Consider the following 19,257-nt stretch of genomic DNA (forward strand, 5'->3'; position numbering starts at 1 on the left):
TACAGAATGAAGGAGCAATGATGCAGTTTTATGGTTGGGGTCACCACAACCCGAGGAACTGTGTTAAAGGGCCACAGCCTTAGCAAGGTTGAGAACCACCGCTCTAGACGAAACCTTATTCCCTAGAGACAATTATAAATACATATTTGCAAAATTTTCTCTGCAAATTATGTTTGATTAATACATACTCTAATAAATGTTTCAAATTTTCTCTCTTTTAATTATAAATTGAAAAGAAAAATTTCAGGAACATGGAATGCTATAATTATGTTTGTCTTAATTATCACTAGGGAATAAATGCTACTTAAGCCCACAATGGAAAAAATAATTTTATGCATGAGAAATAATGTAAAGAGAGCCCGGAACAGAACGCAACAGAAAAAACCATACAAATGCATTTAAATGACCTAGGTAAAGACACATGTGGAAAACATTAACACAGGTCAGTGCAGACCGACCTCAATTTACCTGCCAGGTAGAGGGCAAAGGATATGAACCTGTGGTAGCGAATGAGGAACTGTAGCTGCTCCTCCCTCTGAACAAACGTAGCAAAGTAATCCGCCACCGTCTCTCCATAGAAGAAGTAGTTCACACACAGGAGGAAGTACCTGCAATTGAAACCCATTAGCTTGGTGAGTCTGAATGCTCTCCCCACCAAATGGGACACAATTATTCCCTGTATTTTGATGGCAAAAACCAAATTTGAGTGATTAATTCAAAATACACTCCACAAAAAATGTTGTTTTCTCATTCAAACTTTATTTCAGACCAGTCAACAGCAATCAGCAATTCACCAAGTACAATTCATGTGTTCAATCAAAATATAGTATCAGAGACAACAATGTCAAAATACAACAGACAGATGTTCACATGTCCACGCACACACACACATACATACACACAGCACTGAGTTTACAATCAACAGGCAGATGTGCACACATCTGTGTACACACAGCATTGAGTTTATAATGAAAATTAGCTCCTGGCTGCTCAATGTTCTCATGTTTAATAACTAACCCCGGAGAACACAATCTCACCTCACCAGCTAGTTAAGAGGGAAGGAGGAAGAGGTGGCTGACCATCTCCCCCACTGCCCTGCACATAGTTCCGACATTTTTCTCAGTTCTTCTCAATGCCCAGAGGGTTCCAATCAAATAATGATTCTTCTTATTTTGATTTAGTGTGTGTGTGTTTCCCATATATTTTATTAGAACAGAGAAAAGTACTAGGAGAAAATGGCCCCTTATAATATCAATACCCACTCCACCACTTTCCCCATCTCCAGGATCTTATTAAACAGCTCAGATTGGCCTTGACCTCTCAGAATAGTCTTGACCTCATGGGCCTCCTGCCGCAGACAATGGGCAATTGAGCAAGTTGTTGTGGCCAGGATCCCAGAACCAGGGTCAAAGGTCTGAGTCAGCACACTCAGGTAGGAACTATTTAGAATAGTCTAAGCCCAGAGGTGAGAAACACCTGTTTTAGGAAGACAGTGGCTTCAGGGAAGATGTTAATGGAATAGCTTCCTTAAAGGCACAACCATGGAGCCTGACTATGAGCTAGCATAGTGCTGTGTTTCCTACTCCAAAGTCTTGGCAGGCATGAATGCCTTAAATGTTAAAAATAATAAGAAGTAAAGCAAAGCTACACACACGCACACACACACGCACATGCACACACACACACATAAAATATTTGATGTTATCTGATCAACTGGGGAAAAAGAGAGCTTTTCATAAAATTATGATCAGGAAGGAAATAAAGTGATATATATATATATATATTAATCATTTATTAGATGTCACTACAGAGACTAAAATGAAAGCTTGAGGATTGCTGTGCTGGAGGAGGAACAAAGGTTATTTTCTTCTTTATAAATTCAGTTACAGCATGTTTCTCTTTCTCCAAAATCATTCTGCAATTAAAAACGTTAGAGATGGATTCAATTTCCCTATCCAGAGCAGTGTGTCAGTCACTCACCAACTCAGTGTTCTGAACCACGGGAGGTCATAGGAGTGATAGACTCTGTACCCAATGGTGATGATCTCGTGAAAGCATTTCACTTGGATGCCCAGAACCTGAGAGTAAAACAACAGGGTCACATGATCTCCAGTGTTTATATCTGTGCTGTGTGACTTAAAGCAACATCTTGCCATGTGTATTTTAGAGAGTCTTAATCTACCTATTTCTAATTATTCTAAATGGCAATAGCAAAGAGGCAATATTCGCTCTTTCAAGGGAAGTGATGCCTAATGGAGCAGCAAAAGGATAGTTACAACGAAGGCCTGAGATCTTCCCAAGAATAGCCAGGGGTAGTGAGTCCTTGGGAGGTTTCTTATTATTATTTATTGCCACATATTCGCCATTTCTCGAGATGGATAATCTCTTCTGAGACAGGTCTCACACTATAGGACAAACTGGCCTCTCACTCCCTTCTCAGCTCCCCAGCCTCCTGTGTTTCAGGTACAGGTACAGCATAGCCAGCAACAGCTCTGGTCAGTCTGGGCAGCGTAGCCGGCATATAGACAACAAAGCTGGTGGAGCTCTGCCTGCAAGATGTCCTTGTGTTCCTAAGCTGTTGGTCTGCTCACTGCCCTTCCCAGTGATAAACCAGGGATCAAGGTGAGGCTGCTGTAATGTCTGTCTTGTCCCTTTAAGAGACAAGCCCTGCCCACTCCCTCCCCCACTCTCCTCACCCCCCACCCCCATCCACCAAATAAGCAAGAGGATCTTTCACTTCTAGCCTGAGTCCCTTCCTTTCAGTCTCTCTCCCGAAGAGGCAGCTTCTGCCACTCTCCCTTCTCCCCACTTCTCCCCTTTCCCCTCTATAACCCACTAAATAAATACCCACATTCTCTGCATGGTGTGCCTAACAGATCTGTCTCTCACCTGCTGTGTAGCTCCCTGCCTGGGACTGGCTGCATTCGTGGCCCACTGTGGTCTCGTGCCTGCTGCCCACTGCCACCACTTGGGGACCTATGGTATTTTATTTTACCATAACATTTGGTGCTACTGACTTGGCCAGGCTGTCTCCACGTTCCTTCCTGCCCACAGGTGGGCCAGCGGAGGACAAGTGAAACCCTGGGCTCCAGAACCAGTTTCTTTGCATTAGCTCTACGTTCTATCTGCCTAAACACTGACCTCTACACACACCAGCGGCTTCAGTGGTGAGTTTTCCCCTTCCAGTCAGCCAACCACAGCCTTCACTGCTGAGGTCGAGCCCTTCATTGACATTCATCTCTGGTTGCTTCCCATAGCTAAAAACGTGCCTGGACTAACCTGGGTTGGTCCTCCCATGCTAGCACTGCACATGCTGTGTGGTGCATTCGTTTTGGGGACTGGGGTCCCTCGGATTTTTCTTTTTCCTTTCATTTTCTTTGGACCACTCATAAGTAGTCCCCGCAATGAGAGACTGCTCAGAGTGGCCTCTAGACTCTGGCTTCTAAGTCAACTGGACCTGAGCCTGTAAGGCTTTAACACCCGCCTGTAGAGAAGAGACATCCTCCTATAGGCCCTGCAGTGTTTGTTGTTTTGTGGGTTTTCACATCTTCAGCTATGGTATAAACCCTCAAACTATCAGCCACCCGCCTGTGAATGCTCTGCTGATGTCCCACCAGCTCCACTTTTCCTCAAACTATCCCTGACACCACTACCGCTGGTCCCGCAGAAACTGATCCACGAGGCAGCTGTTTTCAATTCTAGCCTTTGCTCCCCACAGTGTATTGTGGCATGGCGCTCAGCAACAGGGCAGATCATGTCTCTAGGTCTCTCTTCCATTCAACATGTGACTGCCGCCATTTTGATTGAGGTCAGGTGACTTTAAGTCAGGTGACCAAGCTGCCAAGTTCCACCATCTTTACTGAGGTATTCCCTGCCTAGTACCCCAGTGTTAACTCTGTTACATGGGTAACCTTACCACTATCTTAACTGAGGTCAGGTGACTTTGCTGCCATCTTAACTGAGAGTCAGGTCAGGTGACCAAGTCCCGCCATCTTTACTGAGGTATTCCCTACCTGGTTCCCTGGTGTTGACTCTGTTACATATGTTTTACACAGTGGCATGCCTTTGGTAGAGTCCACCAAAGCATTCCCTTTGCCCAATTCCTGTTCACTGTGTGTGCGTGTGTGTGCACGCATACATGTATCTTAAATGCACCTATGTTTACTGTTAAATGTTATAATTTTCTGTTCATTGAATCTCATTCCAAACTACAAAGTAATAAGTCTCATATTTTAAACTGGTGTGTACTTTTAAGTCACTTAATCCAACCCGGATTTAAAATATAATAAGCTGTTCTCTACTCTTGTCAGTTCTGCTGTTAACCTTCTATTGCAATTTTTTCTTCTTTCTTTTTATAAGTATAAATCTTACTGAGCCAGTACAGTCAACCCCAGATCCAGTTCTCCAGGAAGATTCTATACTGTAGTTATGACTTATCTATACCCAGTAAACAGCTCCCATCTGCTCAGAGATCTGGGGAATATGACATTTAAATGCATAATTATTAAAAAAAACTTTTCATAACAAAAACAGACAGGTTGGCTCCTACCATCAGCACTCTATTTTCTCCAAAGAAGACAGAAGACAAATGGGCACACAACAATGTCCATCTGCAATTTACTTCAACTGCCAAGTACTAACCACTGGGAAAATCTGCCTTTCATCTAAACTGAAGATCTCCAGACATGCACAGAATCACTGAAATTGACAGCCTAGCTGCTCAGGTCAAAGTAGGCTTGTCTTCCTACAGATTTCTAACCCACAGGATCTTCTGGAGCCTGGCAGGCCCTGAGCTAAACAGCAAAAGACAAATACAACCTTCAGCAACCATGGAGGACCCTGAGGAGTAGCTCTAGGTGCCAACCAAGTAAGTTCTAATGTAGTTTTTTAAACAATAACTCAAGTAAAACTTTATCCTTCCAAAGATCTCTGATGCAGTCTGACAGCTGAGAGGTTTTGTCAGTTTAAAGGATGACCTCACCAAACAATTTTCAGTAAAACACAAATACAAGTTATTAAGGTGTGTACCTGCAAGTTATAAAGGTGTGAAGACAAATACAACTTATCAAATCTCTCTCACACTGCCTTCCATAGTCTTAAAAATACTTTTCATTGCTGAAAAACATCTGTCACAATCATTCTGCTGCTGTTTAAATTTTCATACACCCAAAGAATTCTTGTGAGTTCCAGGGAGCTGAATTGGAGGATCCACCTTAAATAGGTCAGATACACCCCTCTCAATTCCCTGGTCCTAATTTTTTTTTTCCTAAACTTAACTTTATCCTCTGTTGTGCCTTAAACATGTGTAAGAGACACCAGACGTTTCCATACTACAAACATTGGACAGGAGCAAAGAGACCAGTTATGCCAGGATGTGACCAGCACCCAGCTTTCTCAGGTCCCCCCCTCCCAAGATGCCCACAAATAAGCAGAAAGCAGTCTTGAGAATCCGCAAATCCAATTCCTTTAACCTGTCGTGTATAACCTCCTGCCTTTTCATATAAAAAAGAGATGTCAATGTAATGGTCTGTCCTGTCCCTTTAAGAGACAAGCCCCACTCACTCACACACACACACACACACACACACACACACACACACCGCCCTGCCCATCCCCCCTACCGCTGAGGCAGGCAGATCTTCCTTCCTCCTTGCAGCCAGGGCCTCTTCATTTCTGTCTCTCTCCCTAAGAGGTAGCTGCTGCTCTGGCTCCTCTCCCCCCACCACTTCCCCCTTCTCCCCTTACCACCTGCCTCTCCCTTTCCCTTCCATAATTTTACTTAAACCATAACAGCTGCAACATCTTGCTCAAGCTTGGCCAATTCCAAGACTCAAACAGCACAGTGAGAACCTCTGAGCCAGAAGGGAGTCTTGGTGAACACAACGGATTCTTTTCCTTCCTTTAAACAGCATACCCAAGGACTTGTCATCGTGCAATCGTGTACAAAAAAAAACAAAAATGAGACTTTTATAAGCTTAAAGAGTTTAAAAATAAAAGACTTTAACAGGTCAATTTGTAGCTTAGAATCTAAAAACACTACTGTTTGGTCTTTCATTGAAAAAAGTTTCAAAATTCATGTTTGAAGGTGTATTTTCTTAGCATCTCTTGGGGTCTGGGTGAACGAGCCCGTGATAACACAACACACTGCACAAGCATGAGGACCTAGGCTGACATGCATGACGTTCCAACCCCGGCACCGGGAAAGTGATGGAGCAGACAGCAGGGGCATCCCAGGGCTCAGGGGTTAGAAGCTCCAGGCTCAATGAGAGATCCTACCTCCAAAGAGAAGGTGCAGAGACAGACAGACCTCAACAGCAATCTTCCACCTCCAGGACGTACACGCACGGGAAAGTGCAGGTACACAAGGGCATGCACACACACAAACATGCACACATGGGGTGGGGAGAGAAGGATTTCTATAAACTAGCCTTCTCAAACCTGCCATTCGGGGATTTTTAAGCTATTTTGTCACCAAATATTTATCGTATGTTCAATCATATACTTTTAAAAAATAAGTGTTCCCTTTAGTCACATAATAAAGAAATATTGTCTCATAGTACAGGAAAGTAAAGGAAGAGTGGAGGCAAAAGTCATTAGTGTATTATAAAACAAAGGATATTTAAGTCATTCTTCAAATAATCTTTGTGTAAATATGAAACAAAAGGTTATTTTCACAAAAAATAAAGAATGGGGACAAAGTTCAGTGTGAAGACAAAATGGCAAACCACACTATTTAGAGAACAAAGAGCTTTTAGAGTATCACGTGCAGTGATGTGATCTCATGAGCACCCACGCAGCACTGAAGGCAGCACTGAATGGACAGGAGGGAAAGGGCTTTATTTAGCAGCCATGTTATCTGTGTGATTATCATTACAGCTGGTGAGGAGGCTACAGAATGTCTGGGACAACCAAAGGAATTCAAAGTGCTAGAGATAAGAATCTTCAAAATGTCTTTATAGTTTTACGAACCAGGAGATTATGCAGAAACTGATACACCGAGCTACTGACACAGGTAGCAATAAACATTGAAAGAATTTCACTGGCCCAGTTAATGTGTTAGGAGATTAAAAACAACAGCCAATTCTTTAACAGATACTGAGGAGTCCTGGAAGTGATCTGGGGCATTTGCTCTCAGAGAGAGAGTCTGTGAAGAAGCACATAACTCTAAGGCCATGTGGAAACAACCACACACACCTGTGGTAGGGGATGGACGGGCAGAGGCAGCATCAAACAGAAACAGATGACCGACGCATGCTAGGTTGACTAAGTAGCTCAGAGCTGTCAGAATGCACCGATGTGGGTGTGAACAGAGTGCAAACCAGCAGAGAGTGTCGCGGGGACACGTGGAGACTAGATTAATTGAAGCTGGAAAGTAGGAATGTGACATCTGACAAAACAACATAGAGTTTATTCCAAAGGTCTTAGAGTTCAGAGATTTGGGGATCTATGGTGACGCAGACATGGAGTTGTGGGGGGCACCGTGGAACAGGCTGTTCAGTGCAGGAGGCACAGAGTGAGCCGGAGAAGAGACAAGTGTCACAGCCTCTCTGCTCTGAACCGCCTCCTCCCATTGGTCCACCTTTGGAAGTTGCCACACCTCCAAAAAGTCCATCAGATGGAACCCTGACTAGGTCAGACCCCTCTCAGTGATTAGATCCCGGTGGGAAGCAAGCCTTCGACTTAGCCTTTTTAGACAACATTACACATTAGAGGGCTAAACAGCAGATTTACGCAGGACGGCTGGGGGACAGAACAGGATTTTGACATATTGAGTGTCAGATGTGCGTTATGCAAATAAAAATGCCTATTTTTAATTTAGGAATCTATTTTAAGAAAATAATCTGATTTATGAAATCAGAACTTACTTGTGCTCCAGTATGTTCAGAATTAAAAATGTTCTTATTAAAGAATCAGAACATAACCTGAATGTTTAAAAAAAAAGCACAGCGATTTAAATAACACAATGCTTCACATTTCATTAGACAGCAGGAAAGGTAAAGAAATCTCAAGTACTTTAGGCAGTTTGATGATTCTCTTTTAAAAATCAGGATCCAACTGAGCATGGTGCACACTATAATCCCTACCCTGCAGAGGCTGAAGCAGCAGGATTGCAAGTCTGAGACCAACCTGGCCTCCCTGAGCAAGTTCAAGGTCAGCTTGGGCAATACAGCAAGACTTCTCTAAAAGTGCTCTGAATTTTGTCATGGAAATGTAATCTGGCCCTTCTTGGGGGCTTCACCCCGACTCCCTGTGCTGATAAAATTTTTTATTGTGATTAATTTTAATTTCAAATGTTTTTTTAATAAAAGGAAAAGCACACCATGCTGTTGATAATCATATCTACTCTCAAAAGGACACGGGGGAAGACAGGAAGATGGGTTAGAGGCATTCGTCCTCTCCGGTAGGCAGAAGAGGAATGTGAGTACGCGGAAGAGGCTGCGTGGACCAAGATGAGATGAGGAAAGCAAAGGAGTAAAAGGGAGGTCCAACACCAGCACAGCTGCCTGGTGCACACGTATGTCCCGGGAGGGCAGGGGCCACAGTGCCTGGCCAGGGAGTGAACAGTTTTATCTAGAGAGCTTGTCACCTTCTCAACTCATCCTTATATAGTAATAAAGAAGGACACTGTGTGTGCCCCAAGAATGGGCATCACTATTCATGGCTAAGCCATGCCTGGATAATTGGAAACACCTGATAAGTCAATGATTTCTCCTGGCTCCCACAACTGAGGCAGACATTGAGTGAGGAACGCCTCCACTCCTAGCTCCTCTCTCCACCTCCATGACTCCTATTCAACCTTCAGATGGACGCTCACGTGTTGCGCAATGCCCGGGGACCGTCTGCCAACTCCTTTTCTGCTCTGACAGTGCTAGTCTTCATTTAAAACACACAGTCTGTACTGAGAAGCGGCTAATCCGTTCTTTACAGTGTAAACAGCAAGCACTGAGAAAACAGGCTGGTGTGCTCTTCTGAGCACACCATTAACGCACCCCGGGTCTTTGGTAATGCTCAGTGCACACCAGTCACCTTGAAGCATTTATGAAATGAATGAAGTCAGCTTAATTTATCTGTTTGCCCTCATTACTTGTTTGGCTTCCTGTACACATCTAAATCTCCCAGGAGGGCAGGTACTCAGCTCACCAGTCTCAACCCTAAGGGTTACACACAGGTCAGCTCGGATCCCATGCAGGCGGTACCACCTTCTCTTATTAGCTCCTCCCTTGATTGACACTGGAATAGCCACCTTGCCTTCCACCTTGCTTTCTCTGGGTAATCTTCAGGATCAAGCTTAGGCACCATCTCTCTGTAAGCCTCTGCTATCCCTGTTTCAGACCAGACGGCGTGTTTCTCTACCCCTGGGCTGAAACATGGCCTGTCATGAGACTTACCGCTATTGAGTCCTGAGTGTTTCTGCTGTCACACTAAGTTCTGTGAAGTCAGGGATCGAGTCAGCTATAAGTATTTGGAAGTGCTATATGCATTTCCGTCACACCTAATGCTCTGCACAATCCTGGATATCTAGGTATCTATGTATTAATGCACACCCACTTGGTCTCTGCTGCATGAGCACACTGTGGGTTCATTGCACCAACAAAAGATTTGTCTAGATCATTTCATGAAGTAGAAACTGCTAAAGGAGCTGAATTTGCTGCTGTCAAGTAGTGGGTTACCTTTTTATGATGATATGCTCAAACAACTTCAATGATATGCAACTACTAGGCTGGTGCCAATCACTTACCAGGAGCATCAGCATGAAGGACCCCATATAGATGATCAGGAAAAACAGGGAGATCATGGTCAGGGTGAGAATGCCTCGGATCCACCAGTTCTTCCATCTACAGAGAAGTCCAAAAAGTCAGGATTTAATAATGTGATTTTAAACTTTCGGTATGTGTGGTTTCAACACAATTCCCAGAACTGGGAATTTCTCCTAACTGTTCTTTAAGAATACCTTATTTCAGCCGGGTGGTGGTGGTGCACGCCTTTAATCCCAGCACTCGGGGGAGGCACAGACAGGAGGATCCCTGTAAATTCAAGGTCAGCCTGGTCTACAAAAGTGAGTTCCAGGACAGGTCCAAAGCCACAGAGAAACCCAGTCTCGAAAAACAAACAAAAAAAAAAAAAAAAAAGAAAGAAAAAGAAAAAAAACAAAAAAAGACTACTTTGTCTTATATAATGGCAACAACAGCTAACACGCTACACTGTGTTAGCTAATGAGAGAAAAGGGGCTGCCATTAAGTAAGAGCAGGGGAGTCGCAAGGACGGAGAGCTGGGAGAGCCCATGTGGGAATGGGACTTCCCGACAGGTTCTGTGAGGGAGCAGCCTGATGTGAGTCTTGGAAAGGAGACGCTTGGGTTCCTGGAGTCATAGTCATATGTCTCGTTAAGAATGTGGCGCTGCCAGCAGAGTTTGTTTCTCAGGGTGGAGCACCCCAGCAGCAAGGAAGGGCTGGCTCCTGGTACGCCGAGGACTGGGCCCCCTCAGACCTCTGCTTTAAGGCCAAGGCGTCCAGCAACCCCCTCCTCTCATGCTGTTCCCTACGAGAATACCCCTTGGGAGTCCTTGTGTTACTTGATCATGCCATGAGGTAGACTGGTAGACACTATACACAAAACTAAGAAAATCCTAACACATGACTGTCACTGTAAGCCATATTAGAAACCCTAAGGTGTCACACCCCTGTAGTCCAGCTACCTGGTGCAGTGATGGAAGGCCACTTACACCAGGAGTGTGAGGCAGCCCACACTGCCCAAGGCGCTGTCACCTGAACAGATCTGAAAGCACTGGTATGTGCAGTATGTGGATCACTGTGGATCCACACTCTCTGCTGTTTTTAAGATGGTGATTTCTGCCACACATGCTTTAGGCCCCATACAGTTGGAGGCTCCCATGGATTCCAACCTCTTCTCCTCCGTGAGTTTCACTAGCAACGTTCATGAAGATCCAAGGGCCTCAGCTGCATGTGTTGGACCATTTGAATACTGAAGGAAGGACTGATCTGTGTAAGTGGTACATTCCTCTCTACACACCGACTCCTCCTTTAGTACACTGTCTGCTGAGGGACGTGGCCGCAAAATATAAATGCACATGTACAGAGTATTTGCTCAGCAAATATTTGAGGAGCTAGTGAGCCAATCAACAAGTTAACAAAAATATAAGGCATAAAGTTTAAAGCAGGGTATTCAGGGCCAACAACATGGTTCAGCAGGCAAAGGGGCTTGCTCTGCAGGCCTGGTGAAGGCATAAGGTGGAAACAGGTCTAGAGAGTTCTCCTCTGACCTTTGACCTCCACACACCAGTGCTGTGGCTCGTATGTATATGAGCACATATATAATAAATTTTAAAATATCTTTGAAACGATTTTCGTCAATTGGCACTGCAAACTGGCAGGGAAGGCACGGTGACCTGAACGAGCATGATAGGGAAGTCATGATGGGTGACCTGAGCAGCTAGGTCACAGGCAATCATCAGAGAGCAGAAAGTGGAAGGAATGCCAGTGCCCTGCAGGTGTCCTTTCCCTGGTTCATGCAGTCCAGAGCTCCAGTCAAAAGGACCCTGCTGCCATGTGCAGGGTGTGTCTCCCTGCTCCACTAAGCCTCTCTGTGACCACTGCTACAGACACACCACAGTGTGTCTAATTTATGCTTTGGGTGTTTGGAAATCAAACCAAACAGACAAAGTTAGCTATCATATAAGAGTTTTATTAGTTTCAGTAATAACATTTAATTTATATTACAAAAGATTTTGATTCAATCTAGTCTAGTTAATGCATTTTAATCTAGGCACAGGCCCCCTCCCTTTTTACAACAGACCTATTGGCTGATTTCATCTACTTATAAAATACTGACAATATCTCTTCTTTTCAACCACTCTCCTACCTCATGTGACTGATTTTATCTTTTTAAACACATAAAGAAAGCATGAATCCTACGTGTGTGTGTGTGTGTGGTGCTGGGGCTCTCGTGCAGAAGAACCACACATACAAAACAAACACTCACTCCACCCCTGAGCCACACCCTCATCCCCTATCCTGAATAGTTTAGACACTTCTACAAATAATCCTTTAACGCCGTTACTCAAGGATTCAACAACACGAAAACAAGAGCTTTTTTTTTTTTTTGCTAGCTTCCCAGGCTCCCTAAGGTCTTTGGCTGAGTTTACCCTTCCACATTTCCCTCTACTGGTCAGAAAACATGCAAGAAAACATGCACAACCACAATGCCTTTCACTGGGCGTCAGGCCTGAACTAAACAGCAGTGTGCAGTCAAAAGACAACTGAAAGGTTCTGCTTAGTTGTACAGATGTAACTCTTGCAGATTAATAAATGGATTAGGGAACTGGGCTAAGTCATGAAGCCAGGCAGAGGTAAATAAAGTACCTTAAGCCAGCCAGTGACGATAATCCTGTCCTGTCCGCATGAAACCCGGAATATTTAGCCTTCCCCAGAGAAGTATCACAAGCCAGGCCCTGGATGGGAGCTGACACCATTCAGATGTCTGTGTCTGGTCTGAGCTTTAACAGCAACAGCTGCTGAACCAGAAATGTGAAGAAGACAGCCACTCTCTTCCCATCATCTCACCATCACAGTCAACACACCCTGGTCCTCAAGGAACACATAAAGTGTTCCTACTCACTTTCCAAAAAGAGACTTTTTCTGGCATCAAAATTAATGGGTATCACTGTGACATATTACTGTTTATACATATATATTAAACTTAATTTTTATCTGTTCCCCCCACTTTGCCATGCCCCAGCCTGTAGTGATAAGGCAAGCAGGCCTGCTTTTCGTCCCACCCAGCTCCTGCACGGTTAGATTTACACCCGAAATAACAACACACAAATTGTATTCATTTAAACACTGCCTGGCCCGTTAGTTCTAGCCTCTTATTGGCTAACTCTCACATCTTGATTAACGCATTTCTAATAATCTGTGTAGCACCACGAAGTGGTAGCTTACCAGGAAAGATTCAGCATGTCTGACCAGGTGGCTGGCTCCATGGCATCTGCCTGACTCTGCTTTCTTCCTCCAAGCATTCTGTTCTGTCTTCCCCGCCTACCTATGTCTGACCTATCAGACCAATCAGTTTTCTTTATTAATTAACCAATGAAAGCAACAGATAGATAGAAGACCCTCCTACATCATTTCCCCTTTTTCTGTTTAAACAAAAAGGAAGGCTTTAACTTTAACATAGCAAAATTACACATAACAAAACAGTTATCAAGCAAGAATTACAGTTATAATATTTATATCTATTTTATCTTTTATCATAACTAAGGAAAACTATAACTATCTATCCATTCTTCAACTCCATCAAAGACTCCAGAAGGATATAATATTACCTAAGTAAACAAGAAATAAGCAACTTCCAAACTCTAGAAATGACAGAGACATCTCACTGCCTGGACAGTCACCCAACGTTCTTTTGTACCGTTGGGGCATCCATCTTCAGCCTACAGGCCCATAGTATCCAGCAGACATTTCCATGAAGCAGGAAATTTCAAAGACAGTTCAGTTACTTTTTTCTGTGTCCTGCAGAATGTCTCACAGACTCTTTCATGAGTCAAGAACCCCGAAAGATCATCTCACCTTTACGCAAGTTCAGCACTCCTCTTTCTGTGGGTTGTGTCCAGTTTATGCAACAGTCTAGGCAAGAGCAGTTTCTTGCCCAAATGGCTAACCAACTCCATAAGGAGCCTCTTCGATGCCCATCTTCCTCTTGAAGTAGATTGGTGCTGCCAGGAGCAGATATGTCTTATTGTCATGAAAAGCCCTAAGTTATTAAAACATTAAATGCCATATTCTGTAGTCTTTGAAAGATATGAAGAATGCCTATTTAACTGAAAGATATCTCTACGTGTCTAGAAAATCTAACATGACTACAAGCTTGACTATTATTGATGATTATTCATTAACAACCTATATTTCTTAATTAAACATTACATTTTTAAATGAACTACACAATCACAATACCTTAATCAATATCTGAAATACATATACATATAACAAAATTTATACTAGTGTAAATTATTCATATCTATATCATATCCCCCTTTAAATGTAAAAGAACATTTATAAACAATATTTGGGAACATGGGTGCAGTTTTTTCTCTCCAAACTGCTTCGTGCTGAATGGGGGCACTGTTATTCAAGTCTTTCATGGTATAACCTGTGTGCTAGATTCATCTCAGTCAGCAGTTGAATGAAGTAATTTTTTGAAGGTGTTCACAGCAACCTTTAAGGAGGGCATGATCCATCATACCATATTGGGATAGAAGGAATCCACAGGGTCTCATCCTCTGTGAAAACAAAAGAAGGACTTTTCCAAAGCATCATGTCCTTAGATCCAAATTTTGAAGTCAAGGTATTTTCAAAATATCTATCTTGGATTAGTTCAGCAGCATTTATAAACAAATATCTTTTAGCTGCTGTTGCTTCTTCCTCAGCATTCACACAATTCAAAGAGAGCATAATAACATACAGTATCAAGATTCTCTGTGGATTTTTCATCTTTACATGCCTTTATTTTAACCTCTATTTCTTTTATTTTTACTTTTACTTTTTGAGACAGGTTCTCTGTATATCTTTGTCCTGGAATAACTCTGTAGACCAGACTGTCCTTGAATTCACAGAGGTCGGTCTGCCTCTGCCTCCCAGGCATTGGAATTAAAAGTGTATACTACCACACCTTGAAGTCACAGAGATCAATCTACCTCTGCCCCTTGAAGTCATAGAGGTCAATCTACCTCTGCCTCCCAGGTATTGGGATTAAAGGTGAGAACCACCACACCCAACTACTCTCTTTTTTTTTCTTTTTTAAGAACTTTAACCTTTTTCTCTTCTCTGCCAAGCCAGCATATATTTTTAACAAACAGTAAAACATTTAGAGTTTTTTTTTAAATCTCTCTTTACTATATATCTCTCTTTTTCTGACTACATGAGTCTTTAAGGAGAGGATGAAAGCCATGGCTTTGACGACTGGATCCAGTCCATTCCTTAGCTTTCCAGCCTCATGGCAAAGGTACTGGCTGTAGCCATTTTTATTGCCACAACTCTATGGCGTTTCAAGGTCCTTGCCAGCAAGCAAGCCGCAGCATTCTGCTCACAGACCACACTCAGTTGGACTGCCTGCCTGAAAGAGTCAGAGTTTGCCCTGGCAGGACGGCCCAGAAAGCCGGCATTTTAAAACAGCACAGCTTTTTTCCTGCTACAGCTGAAAACCAAAAAGCATGCGTTCAGCTTTTTATCAACACCGTTTAAGTATTTCATGGCAGGACCTCTTAAAAGAGCTGCAGGGTTTTGCAGCTAAAGCTGAGTCAGGAAGCATCTCTTATATGAGAGTGCTTGCTTGCCTCTAGCAAGTAGAGCAAACCCAAGAAATTGCTGCCACCAAGAAAACATGCTTTACTCTATTCTTTCCCAAGCTTTCTCAGGCTTTCTGTGGATTCAGTTATCCACGTGGGCGCCACTCTGTTGCAAATAGCTCTCCTCTCCGAGATGGACACAGGTTAGAATCTTCCCAGTAAGCCACCACCTCATGGTGCTACACACATTAATAGAAATGGGTTAGTCAAGATGTGAGAGTTAGTCAGTAAGAGGCTAGAGCTAATGGGGCAGGCAGTGTTTAAATGAATACAGTTTCCGTGTAATTATTTCGGATAAAGATAGCTGGGTGGCTGGAACGCAGCCCACGGCTCTTTTTGCAACACCACCCCCTCTAAAGGCTGGTCCCCTTCCTCCTCACCAAAACATGCACCACCCTTTCACGGCACATGTACCCTACGACTCCTCTTGTCCCACTACCCTGCTCCCTTTACACCTCCTTCTTCTCTTTCATGGTCTCTCTGTGAGTACACGCACATACAGACAAACACACACATGCCCACTATTCTACACACAAATTTAAAGCTAGATTCCACATTATTCTGAGTCTGACTAATTTTGCATAATGCAATGATCTCTGGCTTCATCTATTTTCTTACAAATATTATAACTGTATTCTTTGAAGCTAAATAAAATTTTCAGTGTATGTGGACTACATCTTCCTGATCCATTTATCTGTTGGTGGCATCCAGGGTGTGGCTCTTGTGGACAGCAGTGCTACAGCATTCACATGGCTGCATCTCCTAAGAGTCCTGCAGGCACACACCCAGAAGGGGTGTGGCTGGGTCACATGGTGGTTTTTAAAATGATTTTACTATATTTTAATTATGTGTGTCTGTGTGTGGGTGTGTGCATGTGTGATTGGGTGTCCATGGAGTACAGGAGAGGGGACTGGGACCCCTAGAACTGGAGTTACAGGTGGTTGTGAGCTGTCTGACATGTTGTATATATCAAGTGCAACTGTCTTTAGCCCTCTTCTCTGCTGCTGTGACAGAACGCCTGAAGCTGGGTAACTTATGACTAATAGAGACAAACTTCTTATAGTCCTGGCAAGCAGTCCAAGGTCAAGTGTGGCATCTGGGAATGCTGCCACTTCATCCTACAGTAGAGGCCACAGGCAAGGCACCAAGAAATGTCACTTCTACATCAAGACTGCTTTTGCGATAAGTACCCCCACTCCCATGTCAATGGCACTCACCTACCCACAGGGGCTCTTGTTACGCCATACCTGTCAACCCTGCTGCACATAAGGTTCTACATGTGAGCTTTGGAAAACACTTGAAAACACATCCTCCTATACACAAAAACTGCCTCGTAGAGTCAAAGGACTCAGTCAAAGAACATAACACAATATGGAGAGCAGGAAATCACTGTTGCTAAAATGGAATGTGCTTGGCACACATGAGATGCTTCAATCCCTAGTACAGCCAGGGGGGAAAAAGCAATCATTTTAAGTGGTTACATGCTGATCGAATAACAGCCAGGCTGTTGAATATAAGCAGTACATCAGTTCTATTTCAAAAGTTAATGACATGTTTTAATTATTTTCCTAGAGGCACAAGCATCATGAGTCATCAAGAACTTGCGTGGTCACGCAGCTTACTTAAGCCAAAGATAAGGACCCAGAAGTGGGCCTAAAGAGCAGGCAGGCTCTGTCATATGATGGAGAGCAGGAGTTGGAGAAAGGCCATCAAGCATCCTGAAGCAGAGGTAGACAGGAAGTGTGTGGGTTCTCAGAGAAAGGAGATCCAATGCAAAGCTCAGGAGCACCAGTAGGCTTCCCTGGATCTTCCAGGGTTTCTGTGGCATTAGCATCACCTTGGAGCAGAACCCTACTATGAGCCTCCCTAGGATACTTTGCTGTCCAGGTCTGGTCTCTACCTACCAGCTGTCAGCAGCAGATACTGGGCTGACACGATACACTGCCACATGTCCCCAAAAGAGACTGAGAGATGAAGCTAAGCCCACCTGCCTGATGAGCACACCCCAGAGCACACTCACCTGCTGATGCACACACCCCAGAGCACACTCACCTGCCTGCTGATGCACACACCCCAGAGCACACTCACCTGACTGCTGATGCACACACCCCAGAGCACACTCACCTGCCTGCTGATGCACACACCCCAGAGCACACTCACCTGACTGCTGATGCACACACCCCAGAGCACACCTGAATGATGAAATGGCTGGGGCAACACTAGAGACTGAAACTCTTCAGGCCTCTCTCTCTTTCAAAAGCACATTTCTTTTGAGGCATCACAGAGGAAGGGCTTGGCCAAGCAGCTCCACTCTAAGAAAACTGTGGATTCACTTTAACAAAATTGTGTTTCTCTAGGAGAAAGTAGCTACAAAATTGTTTACTATACATATGCTTTCCACTGTGAAGATTCAGAAACTAAATGACCCCAATGGGTAGAAAATACTTAAGGATAGGAGAAATTGCTTCTAACTACACAGAATGCAATGAAAGCTCGGTAAGAAGACTCTGATCCCATTCTGCACCGCACAGAGGCACGCACAATTCACAGAGCAGAGGACCTAAGAATATACACCAATACTGCAAATATGTGTGCTGGGAAGGTCACGAGTTCCTCCTATGGCTCAGAAACTTCTCACACAGTGAGGATTTTTAACCCTATATATCCACAAACTCAAGTCTCTGCAACATGGTCTCATTTTGGTTTACTGCACTAACTGAAGGCCTCAGAGAAACATGCAAGTACATGTTTGTATAGAAACATCCATGAACTCTGTACAGAGAATTGCCTGAGACTAAACTGTTAGGAGCATCTACTGTTCTGGTTGTTAGAACGAAGTCTCTCATAAATGATGGTATACAAGTATCTTTTTGATTTTGAGAAGTATTCCCTTGCTATTCAGTGCAGATGAGAACCAGGCCTGGGTGATGTGGGAGTCCCTTCTGTGTACTGTGATTACCATCAATGAATAAAGGAACTGCTTTGGACCTATAGCAGGGGAGAACTTAGGTAGGCAAGGAAGATGGAACTGAATGCTGGGAAAAAAGAATGTTGGAGTCAGAGAGAAGTCATGGAACTGCCAGAGATAGATGCTGGGAACTTTACCAAGTAAGCCACAGCCACATGGAGATACACAGGTTAATAGAAATGGGTTAAATTAATATATAAAAGTTAGCCAATAAGAAGCTAGAGCTAATGGGCCAAGCAGTGGCTGGACAGCCAGGACCAACGAGCAGCCCCTTCCCCCAACAGACTGGCGTGCCAACGTGGGGCTGACCAAATCCACTTAAAAGCCTGAGAGAGCTTGGAAAATAATTCTAGACAAAAAAAAAAAAAAAAAAAAAAGTTGCTCAGCTTCTTCATACGATTTTCTTGGATGGACTCTGTTTGCTTTGACCTAACAGTGGAAACCAGGAGATGTGCTATGTTGGGGAAGAAGTTTCACTCTTGTTCCACAGGAGAAGAAAAATTATGGATACCATCAAAATTAATAAAGATTCACTTTGAAAAGAAGAAACCTCTTGAAAAAGAGGAATGACAGCTTATCCACAAAGGTGACAACCATAAAGGTGGAAAGAAAACCTCATAAGGGTTGGGGCGGGGTTCTTCTCGTCTTTACAAGAAAATACACATCTTCAAAAATTCAAGAAACCCTGGATGTTTGGATGCTGACAGAAGGAAAAATAACTACCCAATAAGTATCATCAAGAAAAAGGAAAATGACTTGTAAGGACAGGTGACTAAAAAATATATATTAATATATAGAGCTGGTTTTAGAGTTGGACAATGGTTCTGTACTTCTCTAAATCCAAGCGTGTTGTTAAAAGGAACATTCAGAGTTTCCGTCTCATATCAGGAGCCATCTGGTATGGGACAGAAGGAAGACTTTAGGA

At 43.5% G+C, this 19,257-nt stretch overlaps 1 protein-coding gene across 2 annotated transcripts in view; it reads right to left on the reverse strand.

Annotated features, from left to right (window-relative positions):
* The window catches only part of Cds1 (CDP-diacylglycerol synthase 1), a 64,070-nt gene that overhangs the window by 25,560 nt on the left and 19,253 nt on the right, over nucleotides 1–19,257 (reverse strand). For both annotated transcript variants that reach the window (XM_057772839.1, XM_057772840.1), the window contains 3 exons: nucleotides 9,740–9,836; nucleotides 1,981–2,078; nucleotides 469–608 (listed from right to left, as the gene is read on the reverse strand). In XM_057772839.1, the coding sequence (XP_057628822.1) occupies nucleotides 469–608; nucleotides 1,981–2,078; nucleotides 9,740–9,836 (335 nt within the window). The remainder of the gene's footprint in view (nucleotides 1–468; nucleotides 609–1,980; nucleotides 2,079–9,739; nucleotides 9,837–19,257) is intronic.

The sequence above is a fragment of the Chionomys nivalis genome, chromosome 6 (assembly GCF_950005125.1).
Source record: "Chionomys nivalis chromosome 6, mChiNiv1.1, whole genome shotgun sequence".
In the NCBI taxonomy this organism is placed as follows: Eukaryota; Metazoa; Chordata; class Mammalia; order Rodentia; family Cricetidae; genus Chionomys; species Chionomys nivalis.